This window comes from Sciurus vulgaris (assembly GCF_902686455.1).
Source record: "Sciurus vulgaris genome assembly, chromosome: 7".
In the NCBI taxonomy this organism is placed as follows: Eukaryota; Metazoa; Chordata; class Mammalia; order Rodentia; family Sciuridae; genus Sciurus; species Sciurus vulgaris.
The window spans coordinates 137,506,460-137,531,963 of NC_136467.1; the positions used below are offsets into that span (position 1 = coordinate 137,506,460).

Below are 25,504 nucleotides of genomic sequence, written 5' to 3' on the forward strand. Positions count from 1 at the left end.
GGCGATCCAAGATGGCAGACTAGAGGGTGACTGCATCTCCAGTCGCTCCAGAACCCAGGATTCAAAAAGGGGAGGCACTGAGAGACTCGGACTAAAACAGAGCCTCGGGGTGAGTCTCCCCCACCCGGTAAAGCGCTGCCCGGGCAGCAGGCCCGGATTCGGGTGGCTTATTAGAGTAAGGCAGAGCAGTTAGAGTCCTCCCCAGGCAGCCCTGCGCACTCGGCGGTGGGCTCCTCCCACAGGGCCAGATTCTCCAGCATCTCAGAGCAGGCCCCCCAGTGAGAGCCTTCCTGCAGAGAACCAAGCTTCAAGTCTCTGAACCAGGGCGGCGAGTTCCTGCCCGCAGGTTGCTTCAGGGAACAGGACAGGGCAGCCAGGGACTTCCCCAAGCAGCCCGCAGCCCGGCCCCCTCCAGCGGGAAGCGCCTTTCCAGGCTAGCTTCTCCGAGCAGACCGCCCAGTGAGAGCCTTTCCACACAGAGCCAGCCACAAGTCCCCAAGCCAGCGGAGACCTCCGACCCGCAAGCAGCTTCTGGGACCAGGGCAAGGCAGCCAGAGACCTCTCCAGGCGGACCTACCCCCTGGCCCCCCGGCCGCAGGCTTTTTCCACTGGGCGATCCAAGATGGCGGACTAGAGGGTGACTGCATCTCCAGTCACTCCAGAACCCAGGATTCAAGAAGTGGAGGCATTGAGAGACTCGGACTAAAATAGAGCCTCAGGGTGAGTCTCCCCCACCCGGTGAAGCTCAGCTGGGCAGCAGGCCTGGATTCGGGTGGCTTATTAGAGTAGGGTAGGGCAGCTAGAGTCTTCCCCAGGCAGCCCTGCGCACTCTGGCGGTGGGCTCCTCCCACAGGGCCAGATTCTCCAGCATCTCGGAGCAGGCCCCCCAGTGAGAGCCTTTCTGCAGAGAACCAAGCTTCAAGTCCCTGAACCAGGGCGGCGAGTTCCTGCCCGCAGGTTGCTTCAAGCACCAGGACAGGGCAGCCAGGGACGGCCCCAAGCAGCCCACGGGGGCCTTTCCAGGCTAGCTTCTCGGAGCAGACCCCCCAGTGAGAGCCTTTCCACACAGAGCCAGCTCCAAGTCCTGGAACCAGCAGAGGACTAGGGGCAGCTTTCCTTGGAAGCACTGCATTATCAAATTACTCCAAGACTTCAGGCTACTGAAGGTAGGAAGGTGATACACTGGAAATCTACAGGGACAATATAAGACAATAGAGGAAATCTGCAATATCACAAAGTCCCACTGACATCTGACCAATATGAGAAAAAAAGGGAAGAAAATGTCCCAAACAAACCTAGATACTATATCAATAAAACCCAATGACAGCACAGCAGAAGAAATGTCAGAAAGGGAGTTCAGAATGTACATAATTAAAACAATCAGGGAAGCAAACGAGGAAAGAGCAAATGCAGGCATTGAAGGAGGAGATGAGAGAGCAGATGCAGGCAATAAATGATCACATCAATCAAGAGTTTAAAAAGCAAATATGGGAAGCAAGAGATCATTTCAATAAAGAGTTAGAGATATTGAAAAAAAAAAAAAAACCAAACAAATCCTTGAAATGAAGGAAACAATAAACCAAATTAAAAACTCCATAGAAAGCATAACCGATCGAGATGCCGAAATCCAGGCGCGACAAGAAAGTTTCCTTAACCAAAACCACCAAGAAAGGCTTGGAAAGAAACAGAACCTGATTGAAGAGCTTCGGAAATGTGTGGACACATACAAGTACCTCTTCATTTTCTCTGTGGCCAACATGAGGAACAGCAAGCTGAAGGACATCAGGAATGCCTGGAAACACAGCCGGATGTTCTTTGGCAAAAACAAGGTGATGATGGTGGCCTTGGGTCGGAGCCCATCTGATGAGTACAAAGACAACCTGCACCAGGTCAGCAAGAAGTTGAGGGGTGAAGTTGGTCTCCTTTTTACCAACCGCACAAAGGAGGAGGTGAATGAGTGGTTCACAAAATACACAGAAATGGACTTTGCCCGAGCTGGCAACAAAGCAGCTTTCACCGTGAACCTGGATCCAGGGCCCCTGGAGCAGTTCCCTCACTCCATGGAGCCACAGCTGAGGCAGCTGGGCCTGCCCATTGCCCTCAGGAGAGGTGTGGTGACCCTGCTGTCTGACTACGAGGTGTGCAAGGAGGGTGACGTGCTGACCCCGGAGCAGGCCCGCGTCCTGAAGCTTTTTGGGTATGAGATGGCTGAATTCAAGGTGACCATCAAATACATGTGGGATGCACAGTCCGGAAGGTTCCAGGAGATGGGAGATGACTTGCCAGAAAGTGCATCTGAATCCTCAGAAGAATCAGAGGACAGCGAAGATGACTGACTCAGGGACTTGATTGAAGGCCTTCTAGCACATTCTGGGTCTCCATCAAACCACATGGAATTGTTCCTACCCCTCTGGAGGGAGCAGTTATTTATTTTGCTGCTGATGAAGATAGATGTGGGTGATAGGAACTGACTGTCCCATGAAGAATAAAACTTGGTCTGTAGGTGTCACCCTGTAGACAGCAAGAGACTTTTCTTAGGAAAAAGGCCTTGGGTGTGTGCCTCTGTTTGGATTCTCAGGATTCCTCTGTTGACCTGGTCGGCCAGTACAACTTTGGCTCCTGAGGGGCTGCAATGGCAGTGCAGCTTTGCAGTTCTGGGGACAGCCAAGAGCAACCCCCAGAGCTGAGCTTTGTCCTCTCCGGCCTGTGCTGTCCTTTGCTTGGAAAGGAGATTTGCTGAAGAAAGTTAGGCCCTGCCCTGCATAAACACTCCTTCAACCAGGCTCTACTGGTGGATGCCAAGAAGCCAGAGACCTCAGGGTGGAGTGGAGCCTCTGCTGGAGGCGGGAGCGAGCGTGTGGCATCCCACAGCATCCTGGAGGGTTTTCCTGGTGGGAACCGGGATAGGTTTTTGTCCAGATTGTTTCATACGCAGGTATTTAGTGAAGCACCGAATGAGAGAACATCTGTTTCACGCAACATCTCTTCTTTGGTTTATGTCTACTCTTCGTGGCTTCTGACTCCCTGTGATCTTCTTTGTCTTTAGCTGAGAATAAAGGTGTTCTCTGGGGCCTGCGTGGGTGGGGGTCAGTGGGAAGTGCTTGCCTAGCATGGTTGAGGTCTTGGAATCAATTCCCAGCATCACAAAGGAAAAAATTCTGCCACCTACCTGTTGGAATAGTAAATTAAGACCCTCATTCCAGAGGGATCCTGCCCCATATCCTCAAGGGAGGAAAGCTACAGGGGCAAGAAAAGCTGAGAAGACCAGCTCTGCTGGGGATCCCCACCCAGTCTGCTAGTCACCCTGTCTCTGCAATGCAGCCTCCATAAAAACCATGGAGGGCTTGGTGTGGTGCACCTCTTAATCCCAGCCCCTCAGGAGGCTAAGGCAGGAGGACAGGTGGATTTGAAACCATCCTGGGCAACTTAGTGAGACCCTATGTCAAAAATTGTTGATAAACAACTGGGGGGTACAGTTAAGTGTGGGGTGCTTGTCTGGCATAGGGTCAGTCCCCAGTACCACCAAAAAGCCAGATGCAGTGTCGCACACCTGTACTCCCAGCTCACCAAGGCTGAGGCAGGGTTGCAGGATTGAGGCCAGCCTGGGCAACTTAGCAAGACTGTTTCAAGATAAAAAACTTAAAAAGGGCTGGGGAGGTAGCTTAGTGGTATAGTCCACCAGGGTTCAATCCCTCGTACTTTAAAAAATGTTCAGAGAGCAGAGGACAGCACACCCAGAGAGGGCTGGAAACTGCACCCTCACCCACCCCAACATCCCTCCCCTGTGCATCTGTTTCTTTTGTAATGTCCTTCATAATAAAATTAAACCATGAAAAAAAAAAAAAAAAAAGAAAGCATAACCAACAGGATAGAATGCATCTGTTTCTTTTGTAATGTCCTTCATAATAAAACTAAACCATGAAAAAAAAGAAAGCATAACCAATAGGATAGAACACCTGGAAGACAGAACCTCAGACATTGAAGACAAAATATTTAATCTTGAAAACAAAGTTGACCAAACAGAAAAGATGGTAAGAAATCATGAACAGAATCTACAAGAATTATGGGATATCATGAAAAGGCCAAATTTAAGAATTATTGGGATTGAGGAAGGCTTAGAGAAACAAACCAAAGGAATGAACAATCTGTTCAATGAAATAATATCAGAAAATTTCCCAAATCTGAAGAATGAAATGGAAAACCAAGTACAAGAGGCTTGTAGGACTCCAAATATACAAAATTACAACAGACCCACACCAAGGCACATTATTATGAAAATACTAACATACAAAATAAAGACAGAATTTTAAAGGCCGTGAGAGAAAAGAATCAAATTACATTCAGGGGAAACCAATAAGAATATCAGCAGATTTTTCAAACCAGACCCTAAAAGCTAGAAGGGCCTGGAACAACATTTACCAAGCCCTGAAAGAAAACAGATGCCAACCAAGAATCTTATACCCAGCAAAACTTACTTTCAGATTTGACGATGAAATAAGATCCTTCCATGATAAACAAAAGCTAAAGGAATTTACAAGAAGAAAGCTGACATTACAGAACATTCTCAGCAAAATATTCCATGAGGAAGAGATGAAAAACAACGATGCAAATCAGCAACGGGAGGAACTAGCCTAAAGGAAAGGCCAAATAAAGGGGAAACCAAATCATGTCAAAAAACAAAAATGAGTCAAATGACTGGGAATACAAATCATATCACAATAATAACCCTGAATGTTAATGGCCTGAACTCATCAATCAAAAGACATACACCGGCAGAATGGATTAAAAAGAAAAATCCAACAATATGCTGCCTGCAAGAGACTCATCTCATACAAAGAGATACCACAGACTAAAGGTGAAAGGATGGGGAAAAACATACCATGCACACGGACACAGCAAAAAAGCTGGAGTATCCATCCTCATTTCAGATAATGGGGACTTCAAGCCAAAACTAGTCAGAAGGGATAAAGAAGGACATTACATACTGCTTAAGGGAAGCATAAATCAGCAAGACATAACAATCATAAATATCTATGCCCCAAACATTGGCTCATCCATGTACGTCAAACAAATCCTTCTCAATTCCAGAAATCAAACAGACCACAACACAATAATACTAGGCGATTTTAACACACCTCTCTCACCGCTGGATAGATCCTCCAATCAAAAATTGAATAAAGAAACCATAGATCTCAATAACACAATCAATAATTTAGACTTAACGGACATATATAGAATATACCATCCAACAAAGAATGAATACACTTTTTTCTCAGCAGCACATGGATTCTTCTCTAAAATAGACCATGTTTTATGCCACAAAGATACTGTTAGCAAATACAAGAAGATAGAGATACTACCTTGTACTCTACCAGATCATAATGGATTGAAACTAGAAATAAATGACAGAATAAAAAACAGAAACTTCTCCAATACCTGGAGATTAAATAACATGCTATTATATGATGAATGGATAACAGAAGACATCAGGAAGGAAATAAAAAAACTCTTAGAAGTAAACGAGAACAAAGACACATCATATCAAAATCTCTGGGACACTATGAAAGCAGTACTTAGAGGAAGATTTATTTCATGGGGTGCATTCAACAAAAGAAGTAGAAATCAACAAATACATGACTTAACACTACAGCTCAAAGCCCTAGAAAAAGAAGAGCAGACCAACACCAAAAGTAGTAGAAGACAGGAAATAGTTAAAATCAGAGCCGAAATCAATGAAATTGAAACAAAAGAAACAATCGGAAAAATTAACAAAATAAATAGTTGGTTCTTTGAAAAAATAAACAAAATTGATAAACCCTTAGCCACACTAACAGAGAAAGAGGGAGAAAACTCAAATTACTAAAATTCGGAATGAACAAGGAAATATCACTACAGACACAAGTGAAATACAAAACATAATGAGAAGCTATTTTGAAAATCTATACTCCAAAAAAACAGAAAAGACATCAACAAGTTTCTAGAGACATAAGAACCAGGAGGACATATACAACTTAAATAAATCAATTTCAAGCAATGAAATAGAAGAGGTCATCAAAGCCTACCAACAAAGAAAAGTCCGGGACCAGATGGGTTCTCAGCCGAGTTCTACAAAACCTTTAAAGAAGAGCTCATTCCAATACTTCTCAAAGTATTCCATAAAATAGAAGAGGAGGGAACCCTCCCAAACTCATTCTATGAAGCCAATATCACCCTGATACCTAAACCAGACAGAGACACATCAAGGAAAGAAAATTTCAGACCAATATCCTTAATGAACATTGATGCAAAAATTCTCAACAAAATTTTAGCAAATCGCATACAAAAATATATTAAAAAGATAGTGCACCACGATCAAGTGGGTTTTATCCCAGGGATGCAAGGTTGGTTCAACATCCGGAAATCAATAAATGTCATTCACCATATCAACAGACTAAAAGTTAAGAATCACATGATTATTTCAATAGATGCAGAAAAAGCATTTGATAAAATACAGCATCCCTTCATGCTCAGAACACGGGAGAAAACTGGGGTAGTGGGAATATTCCTTAACACTGTAAAGGCCATCTACGCTAAGCCCATGGCCAATATCATTCTAAATGGTGAAAAACTGAAAGCATTCCCCCTAAAAATTGGAACAAGACAGGGATGCCCTCTTTCACCACTTCTATTCAATATCATTCTTGAGACTCTAGCCAGAGCAATTAGACAAACCAAAGAAATTAAAGGGATATGAATTGGAAAAGAGGAACTCAAACTATCCCTGTTCGCTGATGATATGATTATATATTTAGAGGAACCTGGAAATTCCACCAGAAAACTCTTAGAACTCATAAGTGAATTCAGTAAAGTAGCAGGTTACAAGATCAATGCTCATAAATCCAATGCATTTTTATACATAAGTGATGACTCTTCAGAAAAAGAAATTAGGAAAACTACCCCATTCACAATAGCATCGAAAAAAAAAAAATACTTGGGAATCAATCTCACAAAAGAGGTGAAAGACCTCTACATGAGAACTACAGAACACTAAAGAAAGAAATTAAAGAATCTTAGAAGATTGAAAGATCTCCCATGTTCTTGGATAGGCAGAATTAATATTGTCAAAATGGCCATACTACCAAAAGTGCTATACAGATTCAGTGCAATTCCAATTAAAATCCCAATGGTGTACCTTACAGTAATAGAGCAATCAATTATGAAATTCATCTGGAAGAATAAGAAACCCAGAATAGCTAAAGCAATCCTCAGTAGAAAGAGCGAAGCAGGGGGTATCACAATACCAGATCTTGAACTCTATTACAAAGCAATAGTAACAAAAACGGCATGGTATTGGTACCAAAATAGACAGGTAGATCAATGGTACAGAATAGAGGACATGGACACAAACCCAAATAAATACAATTTTCTAACACTAGACAAAGGTGCCAAAAATATGCAATGGTGCTGGGAAAACTGGAAATCCATATGCAACAGAATGAAACTAAATCCCTATCTCTCACCCTGCACAAAACTCAACTCAAAATGGATCAAGGACCTCAGAATCAGACCAGAGACCCTGCATCTTCTGGAAGAAAAAGTAGGTCCAAACCTTCAACTTGTTGGCTTAGGATCAGACTTCCTTAACAGGACTCCCATAGCACAAGAAATAAAAGCTAGAATCAACCACTGGGATGGATTCAAACTAAAAAGCTTTCTCTCAGCAAAGGAAACTATCAGTAATGTGAAGAGAGAGCCTACAGAGTGGGAGAATATCTTTGCTACTCATACTTCAGATAAAAGCGCTAATTTCCAGAATCTATAAAGAACTCAAAAAACTCTACACTAGGAATACAAATAATCCAATCAACAAATGGGCTAAGGAAATGAACAGACACTTCACAGAAGAAGATGTACAAGCAATCAACAGATACATGAAAAAATGTTCAACATCTCTAGTAATAAGAGAAATGCAAATCAAAACTACCCTAAGATTTCATCCTACCCCAATTAGAATGGCGATTATCAAGAACACAAGCAACAATAGGTGTTGGCGAGGATGTGGGGGAAAAGGTACACTCATACATTGCTGGTGGGGTTGCAAATTAGTGCAGCCACTCTGGAAAGCAGTATGGAGATTCCTCAGAAAGCTTGGAATGGAACCACCATTTGACCCAGCTATCCCACTCCTTGGCCTATACCCAAAGGACTTTAATCAGCATACTACAAGAGATACGGCCACATCAATGTTCATAGTTGCTCAATTCACTATAGCCAGACTTTGGAACCAACCTAGATGCCCTTCAGTTGATGAATGGTTAAAGAAACTGTGGCATATATATATACAATGGAATATTACTCCGCCATGAAGAATGATAAAATTATGGCATTTGCAGGCAAATGGATGAAATTGGAGGATATCATGCTAAGTGAGATAAGCCAATGTCAAAAAACTAAAGGACGAATGATCTCGCTGATAAGCGGATGAGGACATATGGGTGGGTAGGAGGGGTTAGCGTTAGGGTTAGGGTTAGGTTTAGGGTTAGGGATAAGGAGGGTGGTATAAATGGAGGAAGGAAGGACTGTATAGAGGGAAAAGAGGGGTGGGAAACAATAACAGAATGAATCAAACAACATTGCCCTATGTAAATTTATGATTTTTAATTAAAATAAATAAATAAAAAAGAAAGCTGATCTAGTACTGGTAACATATTATCTACCAGGAATAAAGGCTAACAGAGGAAGTTCTAGGAACATGAGAAAAATAATTCAATTTCTTGTATTTCCTGGTAGCTAAAGTGTTGGACTAAGATGCATTTTTTGAACTTATAAATGCTGGCATAAACTTTGCTCATCTATAGCGAAAACACTGTACAGTTAAGTTCTTGGTGAAATATGGTCAAGGAAAACTGGGCATAGAGTAATTTACTTGAAAACTATCAGTAGTTTCTGCAAAGAGACAAAAAGGGACAGATATTTATGAGAATGCTGAACCATAGATTTTAGAACTGAAAATAGCTTTCAAAATTAGATTATAACCCTTTGATTTTTCCCAATAAGAAAACCGAAGACTCACACATAAAAATTCACTAGTTTAAGCTTTAAACAACTTAAGCTTCCTAACTTCAAATACTAGTATATGAAGCATCTAATTTTATTCTCCCCAATTAAAAAAAAGTAAATGACTAGTAATAATTCATTTTGGGCGGAAGAATTTTTTTCTTCTTGTTACTGGGAATTGAAACCACAGATGCTTTTATCACTAACTCATCCACCCCCCTTTTAAATTTGGCCTATCTTTCATTGGACTGAATTTACTGTAATTTCAGCTCCCACATTTTGCTGAATAATCAGATGGTTAAACAGCTTTTTTTAAAAAATATTTTTAATTTTTTTGGGCATTATGTTACATGTAAGAGGAGGGTTCATTTTAACATATTCATAAATCAGTTTCCACACCATTTCAATCCCCAGTACTGCTTGCTTCCCTTCCCCTATCAGTCTTCCTTCTACTTGCTTATTTTTATTGATACATTAGTTATATATAAAATTGGAACACACTGTGGTCTATTTATACGTGTACCTAGTATAATCTGCTTAAGTTCATTCTCCAGTTCTTCCCCTTCCCCTTCCCTTTGCCCCTTGTTTCTACTCTACTGATCTTTCTATTTTTGCAAGATCCCTTTTAAATTTCATTTTCTTTCTAGCTTCCATATTTGAGAGAAAACATCCAACCCTTGACTTTCTGAATCTGCCTTATTTCACTCAATATGATGTTCCCTAGTTCTTTTATTTTGAGACAGGGTCTCACTAAGTTTCTGATGCTGAGCTTGAACTTCTCATCCTCTTGCCTCAGCCTACTGGGTTGCTGGAATTACAGGCGTGTAGTACATCTAGCTAGGGCTATTTCTAGCTGTGAAAAAAAAAATCACATAAATTTTATCATCTTAGTCACTGTTCTTTTTTTTATTAATTCGTTATAATTATGCACAATCCTGGGATTCATTGTGCCATGTTTGTAAATGCTTGTTAATTTGATGAATCTTGTTTGTCATCACTTTCCTTCCTCCCTCCCCCATGTGCTTATTCTACTCTTCTGATCTCCCTTCCATTAATATTATAATTCATTAGTGCACTATAATTATACTGTATTTCACCACATAACAGTCACCACTGCACATTTGTTGCATCCTGTTTTCTCAGTCCAAAAACTGGCTTATAACCTTCATTGCATAATTGTCACATGGTATAATTCTGCTCCTTATGCTGCTTAGAAGATAAACAGAGCAGAAATGTGGCGCATGGATGCATAGTTGTCTTCTCAGGCACCGTGAACCACAGCCTAGAATTCTCAGCGCATGTGCACTGTCAGTGTATTTCCTAAAGCTGACTTGTGTGGTGTGTGTAGAGCACTGCAGAACTAATGGTAACACATCTCTTATGAGTGGTACTGAGGCTGGAGTATCAGATAAAGAAAATAACAACAGCTGTGCAAAATCGACACAAGATTAAATTTTGTTAAGTTCATACTTTGAAACACTATAGTAAATCAGTAACAACTAATGTGTTAACTTTTTTTTTCCCCAGAGTGGAAAAATGTTATCTTAACTGCCACAGAGAAATGATATATGTATTCAGACTATTCAATTTGAATATACATTCAGCCTATTTTCTGATCTTGTACCAGTTTAGTAGTGAATAATTTTAAAATAATACTGGCACAAGTTCTTCATGTACTGGTCACACCCCATTTTTTTTGCAAAACAGTTTTGCATAAAATCTGTGACAACCGTGTGGTGAAATATGGTATAAAAAGGTGGGATGTGTCATGGTACATCTGTATCTGGACGTGGCTAAGGTGGAAGATTTTGTTCCCCAGTACTTCCCCACGCCCTCCCCTTCTATCCCCTTCTGCTCTACTCATCTCCCTTCTTTTTCTTTTTTCCTTTCCTAACTGTTTTAATACTGATAAATATATTCACACTTTTGTAACAAATCTCTAGAGCTTTTTCATCTTCCAAAACTGAATCTCTACATCCACTGAGCAACTTCCCTTTCCCCTCCAGCCCCTCTGCTTCTATGAATTTGACTACTTTGATACCTCAAATGCCTGGAATTATACAGGAGTCAGCCTTTTGTGTTTGGCTTATCTCACTCAACATAATGCCCTCAAGGATCACCCATGTTTAGCATGTAACAAGATCTCCTTCCTTTTTAAGGTGAGTGATATTTCATTGTAAGTATGGAACACATTTTATTTATCCATTCATCTGTCAATAGATATGTGGGATGTTTCTACTTTTGTGAAAAGCATGTAAGTATTTTCATGTGTTTTAAGTGCCCTAACATACAAATTAATTTTCCTTTATAGTCCATCAAAACAATGGTAAAATATATTTTAGAAATTTCTCAAATTATCACAATGGTACTTAAGTTAAATATATGCATGTGGAGAGAGAGAGTGCACTACCTCTTCCCTACAGAACTGAAAATGAATATTTGTTTTCATAGGTTGAGCTAAAAGGATGAGAATTATGGGAAACACAGCATTTTCATCAGGCTTTAATCACCTTTTAAGGCACTGGAGTGGATACTACAGTGACCGGCAGGGTTGGAAGGAGGTCATTGTTTGCTACCTTCTCATTTCATAACAGCAAATTCAGAGAATTACTGGTGGACACTTCTCTTGAACAGTCTTTTGAAAACTAACCACAAAATAACAAAAGTAAAAACACATGATTTCAGAAACTCGTACCTCTCACCACTAAAAATACCAATAAACTGGACAAATGATTTTGCTTTTAGTAATCTACAAAAATAATTAGGTATAAGCTGAGAAACACTGAAAATGCTTCAGCTCACACATACGTAAACTCATGTTAACAAAAATCTACGTCATGCTGGGCGCAGTGGTACACATCTGTAATCCAGCCACGTGGGAGGCGGAGGCAGGAGGATCCCAAGTTTAACAAAGTTTAACAAAAGACTTGGGATATAACTCAGTGGAATAGCACCCCTGGGTTCGAGCCGCAGTACAAAAACCAAACCAAACCAAAACAAAACTCCAAGTTACATGTAACAATATTCCCTCCTTGTATTTTTAATGGCTGTACATACTGTCTGCTCTTAAGTGCCTATAACTACATACAGGTTCATAATTATGAACCTACTGCTTCCATTATTTGAGTCACTTAATTAAAGAAAGCACTAGCTTCAGAACAGCCACTGGGGTAGAAATAGTGACCACTGGAAAGCTAATGACAAGACTGATATCACTCCAAAACCCTGACATGTAGAAATAGAATATAACCAGTTTCTCTTCTTACTGTATAATCACATGTGACAGTAACCATAAATCCAAATACTTAGGTAGAGAGAAGCTGGTTTTGTAGGATGCAGTCCTTACTTCTATTAAACACATATCGTGGTAGCCTCTTATCCTTGGTAGTATAATTAAATATTTGGATGCTAACAGTGCTAAACCCACTGGCCTACTTAATGGCTGGGACCCTTTTCATACAGAATAGTTTTTCCTTTCTAGAGCTCATGGATTCACCTGATTAACCACACTATGAAATGGTCTATGAAACACACTGTCCACCTCTGGCACATCAAACAGCTTGTTACTCTAGGTTTGCTGCTACACGAGAACCTGGAAGACTTGAAGGGTCATTTCACTCTAATGATCCCTAGTGGCATCAAATAACTATAAATGCACCCAAACTTTGCAGATATGTTAGTTTTTACTAAGTTCCAAGCAGAGTTGCTATACATTAAGGATTTAGCCAGATAGTCCTGAAAACATGATCTTATTTCATGTGTTCAAGGGAATCATCAAAATATACATATCTAGGTCTGGTGACTACCCCATTGCTGCATTCCTATTCCCAACAGTCTCTTCTATTTCCTTCTTGCATAGATACGAGACAATTAAGCTACACAAAGAACAAAGATTACAACTGTATTTCAAAATGCTTAGGAAATATTTTCTTTGATAACACAAAATCTCTGAACTACACAGGGAGACAAGGCTTCCAGGTGCTGCCCATCTGCAGTTGTTCTGAAGACACTGGAGGACCAAGGTACCAGAACAAGGAAAGGAGTGACACTAACAAGGTAAGTGGTGGTTTGAAAAGCAAAGAAATGTGGCAAACTGCAGGACTATGAATTGGGTGATTAACTCACAGTAATTCTAACTAATGCCTAATAAATAGAAGTGAGAAGGAATGCCCTTAGACAATGAAACTGAACAAAGGATAAAGCAAAATCTGGCTGGCTTTCTTGCTTTTCTTTCTGATGTAGAAGACCTACAAAGCCTTGCTTCCTGTCTCAGGTAGACATCCACTAGGTACTTCTTTGTTGTCTGGACTGTTCAAGATCTATTTGCCCAACCACACAGCCTAGTTAATGGGGGTCCTCATTTGGTTCATATACAAAAGGGCTCTCTAACCTTTCTGATCAGCCAGAGGGTAGATAGGGATGCTAGGTTTAGCAGGGGCTAGTCCAGAATTTGCTTTCAAAAGAGAGAAACTATCATAAATGCTGACAGGGTCAGCCTGTCTTTCCAGAACCATCTGGTATAGAAATAATAAGTTTATGGAAAAGTAGAAGACTGTCTCCACCGTTCAACTGGGATATAAATGCATGTACCTGGAAGAGATTTGATACTGACATATTATACTGTAATGTCCAAGAACATCAAGGAAAGAACAAGTACATGTTTGGCTATAAGTATGTAGAACAAGCAAAAGAAGGCTGACTTGCTCACCAGGAAAGAAAAATGACCCACCACACCTTGAAATGAGAATAATCTTTAGGAGCTGGGCAAAGGCTAATGAGAAACACTGGATGCTATCTAGAATACCTCAGGGCAGTCCATGCAGACTTACCATCTTGCACATTAAGGATATAAAGGACCCATGAATGACTTCTGTGGAGAGACCTGGCTCCATTGATGAGGTTCTTAAATATCTTGGGAACAAAATGGAAGGATGGCTTAAGAATGACTTTATCCTTCATCTTTTACTAACTCAGGAGCTTCTGTCCTTGAACGTCTGAGTTTGCTCCAACGAATTAGAGGATTTGAGCTCTTGTGGCATTCAGTTTTCCTGAACCTCAGCTTCTCTACCCAGAAAATCAGAAGAATATTTTTGTTCAGACACTTCTTTAAAAACTACAAAATTACCAGGCACAGTGGTAAACGCCTGTAATCCCATTATTTGGGAGAATTAATTCTCCTGAGGCAGGAGAATTGCAAATCCAAGGCCAGCCTGTGCAATGTACCTGTTTCAAAATAAAACAAAAATTAAAAGGACTGGGGATATAGCTCAGTGGCAGTGCAGTGCCCCTGGGTTCAAGCTCCAGTACCATAAAAAAAACCAAAAACAAAAACCCCAAGACAAAAACTACAATATTTTACCAGGTTATGGTGGTTTCAGAGCACCAGAGATGAGTAAAGGGACTGAAGAATCTGTACTTTCAAGAGGGAGGAGAAAGCAGTACAAAAGATGGCAGATTTCAGAGTACTGCTTTGATGATATACGAGTTTGGCAGCTGGACAGTGGCTACTGGTTTCCTGTTTACAGAAATGTGAAGCTGGGATTGGTCCAAACGCTCCAGTGGAGGAGGGGCTTCATAGGAAGACAAGTCAAGATCCTCAGGAGATTTCTGTTTCCCTGTCACAGTTTACTCCTCCAGGAGGAACTACCTATCCAACAAAACACTAGGACTTTGGTGGCACAAGCCCTTTGACTAAAGTGTACAACCTTAGGACAACCCCGCTTGTATTCACCTAGTTAACAAATACTGAGTTTCTAGCACCTTGCAGGTCTAGAGACTGTGACAGTAATCATGGTAAACACATGCAAAGTGCTCTATGTGCCACCAATATCATTTTAAGGCTTTTCATACATTAACTTATTTGATCTTTATCACAATTTTCCATCCTTATTTGTTTTTCCATGAGGCACTAAGAAATTAAATATTTTGCTCAAGGTCAAGTAGCTGTCAGGACTGGAACACAAGCCTCAGAGCACATGTTCTTGCCCACCAGACCCTCACATCCCTTCCTTATACCTGCTACCGTCTTGTGGGGAAGGGAGAGAATGGATAAGGCAACGGGTAGTAGTAATTTAGATACACATAAATGGTGTTAGGAAAACTGATGCAGGGGAAGAGAGGACAGCTGTTTAAGACAGTGTGGTCAGGTGGAGCTGAGAAGGGAATGAGCTGGGTATGCACCAGGGCCAAAGAGAAGGTAATGGACACCATGGGAGGGAGGGAGGGAGGGAGAGAGGCCAGAGTAATGGGGGGTCTTGGAAGACTTCAGGAGGAGTTCAAATTTTCTTGTCAAAGGGCGATGAAGCCCTTAGAGGGGCTGAGCAGGGGAATGAACTAATCTGATTCTTTAATAAAAAAAAGAAAATTCTGGCTATCTTTGAACAGAACACAGAGGGGAAAACAGGGAAGCAAGGTAGAGGAGAGCCAGCACAGAGGACTGTAAAGAATATGGACACTCTGCCTGATTTTAGGCCTTTGGTCCAGCTTGTAGTGAGGTGTCTCAGGAAGTCTACTACATCCCACACTCTTAACTCTTGTGAATTTTGCAATTAGAACACTTGACATCAACGGGAACTGAGTAAAAAAAACTACCTGGTTGCCGAGGTCTAACTGACTAGGTAGTTCTCCCACAGAATGAGAATGCTTCCATTTGTCAGGGCTTCTCTCAGGAAGTGATAACTCGCTTCTCCGAGGTTACTCCGGAAGTCCTGGGCCTGCAAGTACGGCAGTGTACACTCCTCTGACAGGAAGGTGCAGTCACCCGGCTGTCCTGGGGAGGGCACCCTCACCCTGCTCACTCTGTAGCAGCTCCCGCAACGTTCCCATCTGTTTTCAGTGTGGATTCATTGGGAATGTTGAATGATGGCCACAATTTTTTTTTTCCAGTGATGGGGATGGAACCAGGATCTCTTGCATGCTGGGCAAGTGCTCTACCACTGAGCCATACCTCTTTTGTTTGTTTGTTTCAAAGGAAAAAGAAAGCTTTATAGTTTTAGCATTTCAAACCGAAAAGTGACACAGACAAATAGACACAACACAAGAACTGGTGGCACAGATTATTTTATAGGCCCCCCCTTTTTAAGCAGTTTATATTCTGAGGGATTTTATACTAAAAGATAAAACCAGTCTGTTTTGGAAATACTTGCCAACTTCTACATGGAGAAAATGCCAAAGAACTGAATCTGAGTTTATGTAAAATAGAGACTCAGGCTGCTTGTTTTTCTATATTTTACTGCTAAAGGAGTCCATGAAATCGAACCACTGGTGACTGGAAAATACCATCGTTCTAGAGTTTTCCAAATGGCGACTCACTTATCTGCCATTCTCAAAGTACACATAAATGTGCAGATCAGTCTTTTTCTAAATACCCTATTATCTTTTATGCCTTTAGTTAACAATCATTTCCTACACTTGTTTGAATGTACAAAGTTATTCCAATGCTAGATCACTGCAAATCTCAAGAAGGACTATCAGAATCTGAAATGTTACTCCGGAAGGGATTGTTCTATTATGACGCCAACAGAACCAGCCTTAATCTCAACACAAAATGCAAACTACAGTGTTTACTATTGCTTGTTTGAATTCTTTTTCGAGTTAAGCATGAAGAAGGGTCAGGGAAAAGCTGGAATACAATGAAATGTCAGTGAAGTACTTTCCAAAACACTAACAGTAGTTAAAAAAATGGTAAGGTGTTCCCCATCAACAGTGTGTAAACAAATGTACTGCAAGTAAGAGAGGAGTATGGATAAAAGCAGAAAAGGAGATTTATGCTGTGACTATTGCTAAATCAAAGAAAAACAGCCAAAAGGGCAATTTTCTTACAGGGTGAGAAAACCAATCGATAGAAGGCTACTTCAACCTTTGACACTCTAATTAGTTCTTGAGAAGATGGACACATCATACCACTGAGGAGACCAGGCTGCCACAGGTGCTCCATCTACCTCATGAACTTTTCTAGGAAAGCAAGTCCTGCAAGGTGATCTCTGGAATTTGTATAAAATGAAAACAAAAACACCTTTCAGGTTCTTTTATGGGGTCAGCACCCCACCAGCTGTGCTTTGTACCATGTGCACCTGCAGATGCCCCTTCCATGTGGCAACATAATTCAGGTTCATCAGTCATTCTATTCATCTTGAATTATGAAGAAAAATACAAGGAAAAGAAAAGATGTCCATACCCTGACATACGTTCACATACACTTCTACAGTGCATCTTACCAAGACTTACAATATGAATAAAATCATTATACTGAAGTTTAAATCACACTTAAAGCATCAACATTCAGTAAACTATGAGAATTTAGCTTTCCAGAAGGATGTAGTCCCTGTAAATTTTGAAAAGCTAATACTTTTCTTTATTTTATCCTTGAATTTGATAATGATAGTTCATTTTTCTATATGTGTATTAGAAAAAAGGACAGAGTTTCATGATCCTGCAGTGGTAAATCATAAACACTGAAAGTGGTGATGTCCAATCAAGGAGGAAATGTCAGAGCTGAAGGCTTTTAATGAAAAACAGTAAATCACTGAACCATCTTACCTGTCGACGAATTATTTCAAGGTCTCTTTTGGCTTTATTCACTAGGTTTTGAATTTCTACAGGGTCCTTTACATTTTTATTTTCTCTGAAGGCATCTCTTATCCTCCTGACAGCATACATTCTAAATGAATTGAGAGGGAGGGGAAAAAAAAAAGGTGTCAGTATGTTTGAGGCTGTTTTAAGAATTAACTGTCCAATATTCCCCTATGGATAATTCACTTTGATCTTTGCTCATGGGACAAGCCAATCCATTACTTTTCTGGGATGACTAAGCAAACAAATTTAGGAAAATAAATCTACCCTAAAGAAGTCACATACAAATGGCAAAATGCTACATAAATACTCCTTAGATAGCTGGCTCTTTAGAGTTATTCATGATTGGCTTCCCTCCATTAACATGGATAATTGAACCATTATTGTACAGAAACAAATCAAAAATTCAGAGGTTAAATGATGCACTGTATGTGTGTGTGTATATATATATATGTATATATATATGCTGAGCTAGTGATCAGCTTTCCCAATCCTTGCCCATCTTTTGGTCTCTACTTTTCTTCTTATAACCTAAAATGTAAGGTTGCAGTCCACGTCAGGACCCTTCCCCAGTTGAAACTGTAGGATTATGCCAAAATGCCTTTCTTCATGAGAGGTCCTCCATCTGCACATACACATGACCCACTCCCTCAGTCCGACAAAGCACATGAGCAATACAGGAGAGCAGTTCAAGGACAAGGCCTTCAAATTAGACAGATTTGAGTTTGTATGCTTGCTCCAGCTTCTGCTATTCATGTCAGCCTGGGGCAGCTTCTTAACATAAGGCCATGTTTCCTCATCTGCCAGAGACACATAATACTGTTCAGTATAGCTGGGAGGATTAAGTGTTATTATACGAGACTGGATTTTGGCAAGAAGCCTGGGACACAGAAAGACTCAATAAATGAAAGCCATTCTTATTCTAGTTATATCTTAATGTAATTAATATTCCCCTCTCCTCATGTCATGGCTTCACCTTTGTCTCATATCCTCAGGGACACACGAATGTGTATTCAGAGGGTAGAGGGCTCTTGATAGTTAGCCACAGAAGAATCAAATCTTAACCAGACTCTCAGAAGGCCACAGCCTTAACCCCCATGTACTCCCTATCTACTCTGGATTAGAAGACAAGAGATGAAAGAGAAGCAGCCTGTGATGCACAGGAGACACTTTTCTTTAGCCTTTTTAATAATCTCAAATCACTCTGATTTTTAACATTAAAAACCAGGTAAAGAATCTGTGTGATACTATTGGTAATATTCATCAATAAAAGAAAGGAAATAGATGCAAAGAAAGGAGACAAAGTGAGTATCAGTCTTCGGGGGACTGAGGTGAGGTTTAGGAGATGCATATATACTGGGAAATCTTATTTTAGAGTATGAAGTTTGTTCTGGACACATTTTTCTAAAAAATAAATTTTACATTAACAACATAAATAAGCTGTGCATGGTGGTACACACCTGTAATCCCAGTAGCTTGGGAATCTGAGAGAGGAGAATCACAAGTTCAAAGCCAGCCTCAGCAACTTAGTGAGGCCCTAAGCAATTTGGCAAGACTTTGTCTCAAAAATAAAAAGTAAAAAGGGCTGGGGTTGTGGGGTATGGTTTGGTGGTACAGTGTCCCTGGGTTCAATCCCCAGTACCAAAAAAACAAAGAAAAAAATCCAAAAATATAAAATGTAAATAACACTTTTTTTAAAACCTTTTTAAAAGTGAGAGTAAAGCTAAACATTGTATATTAGGAACCATAAAGAAGAAAGGCAAAGTTTAGGAACTTGCACTTCGAAATGGAAGATACCATTGAAACTCTGATCTTAAATCTTAACCCTATGATAACCAGTTGGAGAAATTGTAAGGGAGCTTCTGCATGTTCAGTATTGATCTCAGGGGCTACTATGATTGGAAAGGGAATCCACATACTAGCAGCTGCTAGACAACTTATCTGGGGCTCATCCACTTATAAAGGAATATGGAAAAACATGACTAGTAGAATATTATTAAAGAAGAAATTCCTCTCACATGGAGCTTCTAATCTAAGATTTTAGTTTAATAAGTTAACATCAATTTTTGGAGCACTTTCTTGCATAGCATAATTGAACACATTATCTCTTCTTTCTCACACCCACATTCTTCAAAAGAAATTTCTTTTTTATGGTGATGGGAGTGGAGAAGGGACAGAACGATTTAATACTAACATTGTGATCCACATGCGAAATTGTTTTCATAACCCAAGTTTACCTCTGGAAGTCATTCTTTTGTTTTGCCCCCCAGCAAACCGAGGGCCTTAACGCATACCAAGTACACCCTCTACTAGAGCATAATCCAGCCTCTTATCCACTGTTTTGATTATTTATTCTGGATGCTGCATGGGCTTTTGGTAACAACAATATGGGTAATGATAGTCATCACTACACTCATTTTTCAAGAAGCTAGTGACTAATTCAGAATAGGTAATAGAAAAGAAGCATTCCATGGAACAGAAAAACAAGTTCTTTTGAAGTTTAAGAAAATCTGAAAACTGCTCAAGACTTGCAACAATTTATATCAATTAATCTCAAGATTGAGAGTTCAGAATATCCTGCTGTATGTTTTCATTTGTCTCCCCAGTTCTCCAAAGTTGTTACCTAAAAAATGCAGCTCTAGATCCTGGAATTAAACATGTCTAAAGCACTCCAGTGTTACGGTTCAAATTCTGGATACACCTTTGAAATGAATGAGGCAAAGGCACCTCCTCTCTTTTTTGCTCTGCCTCCTCCTGCACCATTTAATGCACAGGACATTATTCTTTACCCCAAGACACTGGCTCAGAACCAACACTGCATGAACAGTTAATTTCTCAGTTGTAAGCATTTATTTCAAATGATAATAATTTCATAAAGGTGAATCCGGGTGAACCCTCACATTTTGTGGAAGAGGGCTAGCCACCAGTTATTTCAATCCTGCTCCTGTCCTGGTTTTTATTATTTGCCCAATTTTTGCCAGTTACTAGGGTAAACCATTTATCCTTAAATGTATTCTGGCTATAAGTCTCTTGACTGCATCAGTGAGCAAGAACATTTAAAAGAAAAATGTGCAGATGCTATAATGAAAATGGTCAGCTGCTATGTAATGCCTTGTGGTGGATGATCCTCACAGAAGTCAGATGCTATTTGAAATAAGTCATGAAATATAACACGTTAAATACATGCATGTGGTACATTCCACCTGTGTGAAACATCATTCACAGCTCCTTTTAGTCTGTGTGAGCCCGACTGAAACCACCAGTACTGCAAAAACAAAAACAAAAAAACAAAAAAAAGGCAGGAAAAATGAACACAGAAAGGGCACTGGAACTAAACAGAAGGAAGCAGACACATGCACAGGAGCAGAGTGGCGAAGCTGCTCGCACCGACCCTGCTCACCCTGTCCCCTTGGTGCTTTGAGCTGGAGATTCCCACTGGGCTTTGCTTTTCCACCCCAGCCTTTACCCTCACTGGGCCAGCAGATCTCAAGCGTCCACAGGTTTTCCTTACTGGCTGCCGTTTTGCCATTGCAAGAATCAAACTCCTAAGATTCTTGCACTCACTCCAGTTTCCTCGTGGGCAAGGAAACACAGCAGGCAGTAACAAAACAGTTCCTCAGTATTTGCGGACTTGCTTCAGTTTCCCCCTCCCAGAATTACTGGGGACCAAATGCAGGCCATAATCACAGCCTCTAGCACTTGGACATTCACGGCCGCTTTAGCATCCAATGTGTGATCTGACTAGCTACCGAAATGATTCTTGTTTCTGTCATTCTTCATCAGCATTCCAAAAATGGGATCCTCTGCTTATCTCACATTTAAACACATGCTACCTTTTCTTGCTCCTCTGCAGCCCCAAGTCAAAGTCAAATATCCCAACAGCTGGACCCTTTCTTCTGGCCTCCTTGGGGCAAACTGTTATTTACCTTCAGCTGTTTGGAAGGACATGTCCTTCTTCAGTCACTAGAAGGAAGCTGCTTAATTCTAGCATGCTCCCTGGGTAGAGAAGGGAGGGCTGGTATGTTTCTTGGACTGTGCTTCTGGATTATGCCATCTGACTGTATCATATCCCATGCCTCTGTGACACTGTGATCTGTTCACTTCCAGAGGTAAGTCTCAAGACGCCATCAAGGCTTACATAGAGGATACTCACTGTATACAAAGACCACCAACTAAAAGTAACCCCCCAAATTACATTTTTAATAAAAAGAAGAGCTTTTAAAATCAACATTTTTTACAATGAGTTAAGTGATTTGCATTTTTTTTTTTTTTTATGCTGGGGATTGAATCTAAGGTCTTGTGAATTCTAAGCATGTGTTCTACCTCTGGGACACACCTCAGCCTCATAATTTACAATCTCCTGAGGCATCTATATCTACTGGACAGAGGATCATAGTTGTTTCTCCTCTTGGTCTGTGGATCCACTAGCTACTCCCTCTTAGACTTTTGTGGGCGTGTTCTGCCCCTTTATTCATTGTGCTCTATAGGGCCTGTGTGTAGGCTTATTATTAAAATCTCTGCCAATAATTGTGTCTATGTTCAAGGCATCAACTACCTTTTATATGTCATTGGCTTCCAATACTCCTCTAGCCCAGAACTTCCTTCTGAAGTATGTAAGTATTATCATCCAATTTGCCTTTTAGACTTTCAATAAAAATATGGATTCTACCAGTGAACACATTCAAAGCTTAAGTTACCACCTTCCTTTCTTCTTGCCTGGTGGCCAGTACATGCGGTCAACTGCATGTCAGACGCATGGAGATTTGTCCTAAGTTATTTCCTCTCCTGTAACTCCCTAAAATTCAGTCAGTCACAAAAAATCTTACTTTTTCAATCTTTTACATCCCTTCTGAATTATCTTCCACTTTCCCTAACCTCTCACCTTGGTCAGGCTCTTTTTCTCAGAATGGTATACCAGCTTTGGGATTACGGTGTATAGGTATGCACAGTACAGTAAGATGGCTCACGGCATCTATAGGAAGAGGGTTCAAGGACCCCGTGAAAGTCGTAAGCACTCTGGGTAGATAACAGAGTGAAGGACAGAGTAAAAAGCTTCCTTTTTTTTAAGTGTGAGGGCTCACCAGAATGCAAGGCCTGCTCTGCGGGGTCTTTGAACTTTCTTGTTTATCACTATATACCTGAAGTACCTGGCATGGAGAAGGTACTCAATAAATATTTACTGAATAAACGAACTTCAAAACATCATGGGCAATATCAAAAACACCTCCAAGAAAAAAATACCAATAATCAACCTGGAAAAATATAAGAATAACAAACTGCCAAAAGAAACAGAATGAAAAAGAGGGGAGGGGGGTTTTTTGAAGCCTATAGATTGAAATCTCTGAAAGGAAATGATCACAGACTCCACCATTAGAATTCATTCAGTAAACACAGTATATATGCCTAGTAGGTCAGTACTATGCTGGGGACACAGTGGAGAATAACAAGGGCACTGGCCTCAGGGTCCTGTGGGAATGAGATCTAATATAAGGAAATGAAATAGCACACAGAAGCCATTCAAAGAGAACACAAAGGGCCAAGGAGACTTGTTGGGGGCAATGAAACGTTCTCCTCTCATTCAGGGTAGTATACACTGAACTGTATACTTAAAATGGACACATTTTATTGTATATAAATTATTCTTAAAGAAGTTGACTGTTAAACCCAAAAAGTAAATAATGTAGAAACTATACATTTGCTCACTTTTAAGAAAAGCAACAGAAATAAAACAAATATCACAATGCTAGAGAATAGGTACATGGCTGAAAGAAGTAAAAATTAGTACTAAATTATAGAAAGAAGAGAAACTTGAAATTCACATTAAAACAGAATAATGAAATAAGCTGGCAAAAATATGTAAGAAAAAAATTAACCTTCAGGATAAGGCAAAGGTATAAAGCCTGTGAATAGTAAGTGTGAACAAACTGAATGGCATAGGTAATTAAAGTTATAATGAAAGAAAATGTCCCAGAAGTGATTATAAAAAGTTGAGAAGATGCATTGAGATTTAACAACCAGAGGACAATGCCAAGGTATTTAGAAAAATCTGAACTCCAAGGTCAGAGGAAAGATACTATAAGGAAGGGCAAAGACAGAACTTTAAGAAGATAATACCAATGAATACAGGTAAGTATATCTTAAGATCTGTATCTTCAAAACTCTAAAAAAAACCGACTGCTTTCCACAGTTGTTTAAAGTGCTGTTTGGGGAGTCCAAAAGGATAACAAACCAATATCAATAATTTATGATATAGATTATATTCACAGTACTATGCTAAGTACATTAAATATTTTATTTAATCCTCACACCTACAGCTCAGGTTAAAAAAATTTAGGCCAAGATTGATGTCTAAAAAGTGGCAGGGCTGGGTTCTAAACTCTGTTGACTCCAGAGTCCATGATTCTTCAATCCCAAATTCCTCTCCTAGAGGCTGATACACTCTTGTCAATCTTTGATAAGTATTTGGTCTATGCCAAGCTACTATTTATTTGAAAAGGCATTAAAAAAATTGTGTCTGGCACCAGCAAAGCTTAAAAAGGTCACCTTATCTCTCAACACCGCTTCAAGTGTTCCTACAAATAGTTCAAGTGCCAAAGATGTCTTAAGAAATACAGTAGCTGAGAGCCTTAGTAGGGAAAGAGCTATTGATGTAAGCACCAAGTGTGAGATAATTGAGTTTAATTGTTTTAAAATGGAAGACAAGGAGGAAACTGGTAAAGAGTGGAAGTTACCAGGAGAAAACCCTCTGGAGATGTGGGAAGAACAAAGCTACTGAGTTCTGGGGCAGTTGCAAATAAACCTATTTGCACTTCTCTGCTTAAAATTCGCCAGTGGCTTTCCATTGTCTTGAGAGAAGGGTTGAATGGATTGGTAGGGATAGAATACAGGACCTCTGTTCACCTCTCCTGCTCCACAGAGCCTGTGTTTGGATGTGGACCAGCAACTCCAGCTACACAAGAAGGCTTGCAGTTTCCTGGGGGTCTGCTATTTCCCCATATGTGCAGCATCCTTCTCCAGCTGGATTTCTTGGCTAACTCCTACTCATTCTTAAAGACCTAACTCAGAAACAAATATGACAAAAAGATAAATATCCTTAGCATGTAAATACTACATACAAATCAAGTAGAGAGATGATAAGGCCAGAGTAAATAAATGAGCAAGATGCATGACACAATAATTCACAAGAGTACCAAAAATGACTAAATTTAGAAAGATACAGCTATATGAACATTTAGCATCAGTCATAATCAAATAAATGCAAACTTAAACAAGGTATCATATTCTGTACAGTCAGTTGTGTGAAACAAAAAGTACAGTGGTCCATTTTCAGAATATAGCATTTAGCCTTAAATGTAAGATGGGAGGTAAGATCCATTTTAGCCAGTTTGAACTTCCCAACCTATATCCAATCCTAGCCATTTTAAATCTAGCCCTTCCCTTTGTTCTCCCCAATTTTAAAATTAGCCAATTGCATAGTCTGTATCCCTGAGCTCCTCCTATCAGAGCAAGTGTCAGTGTTGCCTTAGGGATAAAAACAAGGGGACTGCTCGCCCAAGTGTGCTTGCTTGCCAACTTTGTACCATAGCACACCCTTCTGCAGAAGTCAAGTTTGCCTTGCTTAGTAACTTCTGAGCCTGTGCCTTATTTCTTGTGGCACCTTGATATTTCTAACAGTTTTTTTAAAAGGCAAAAGGACAGGTATATCATGCTGATGCAAAAATGAAAAACTGGTCCATCCAACAACAATAATCTGAAATGTGTACAATGTTATATGCAGGATGATGTTCACTTCAGAATTATTTCTAAGAATTAAAAATAGAGGGCTGGGTTGTGGCTCAGTGGTAGAACGTGTGCCTAGCATGTGTCAGGCACTGGGTTCGTTCTCAGCACTACATAT

At 40.2% G+C, this 25,504-nt stretch overlaps 1 protein-coding gene and 1 pseudogene across 4 annotated transcripts in view; one reads left to right on the top strand and one right to left on the bottom strand.

Moving 5' to 3' along the window:
* The window catches only part of LYRM4 (LYR motif containing 4), a 153,906-nt gene that overhangs the window by 94,727 nt on the left and 33,675 nt on the right, over positions 1–25,504 (bottom strand). For all 3 annotated transcript variants that reach the window (XR_013764926.1, XM_079146406.1, XM_079146407.1), the window contains one exon: positions 17,575–17,695. Coding sequence is in view for 2 of the 3 variants with exons in the window: in XM_079146406.1 (XP_079002532.1) it covers positions 17,575–17,695 (121 nt within the window). In the remaining variant the exon portion in view is untranslated. The remainder of the gene's footprint in view (positions 1–17,574; positions 17,696–25,504) is intronic.
* Positions 1,618–2,451, top strand: LOC306664984 (mRNA turnover protein 4 homolog; annotated as a pseudogene). Its single transcript has one exon. The product of its transcript is annotated as an mRNA turnover protein 4 homolog (transcript).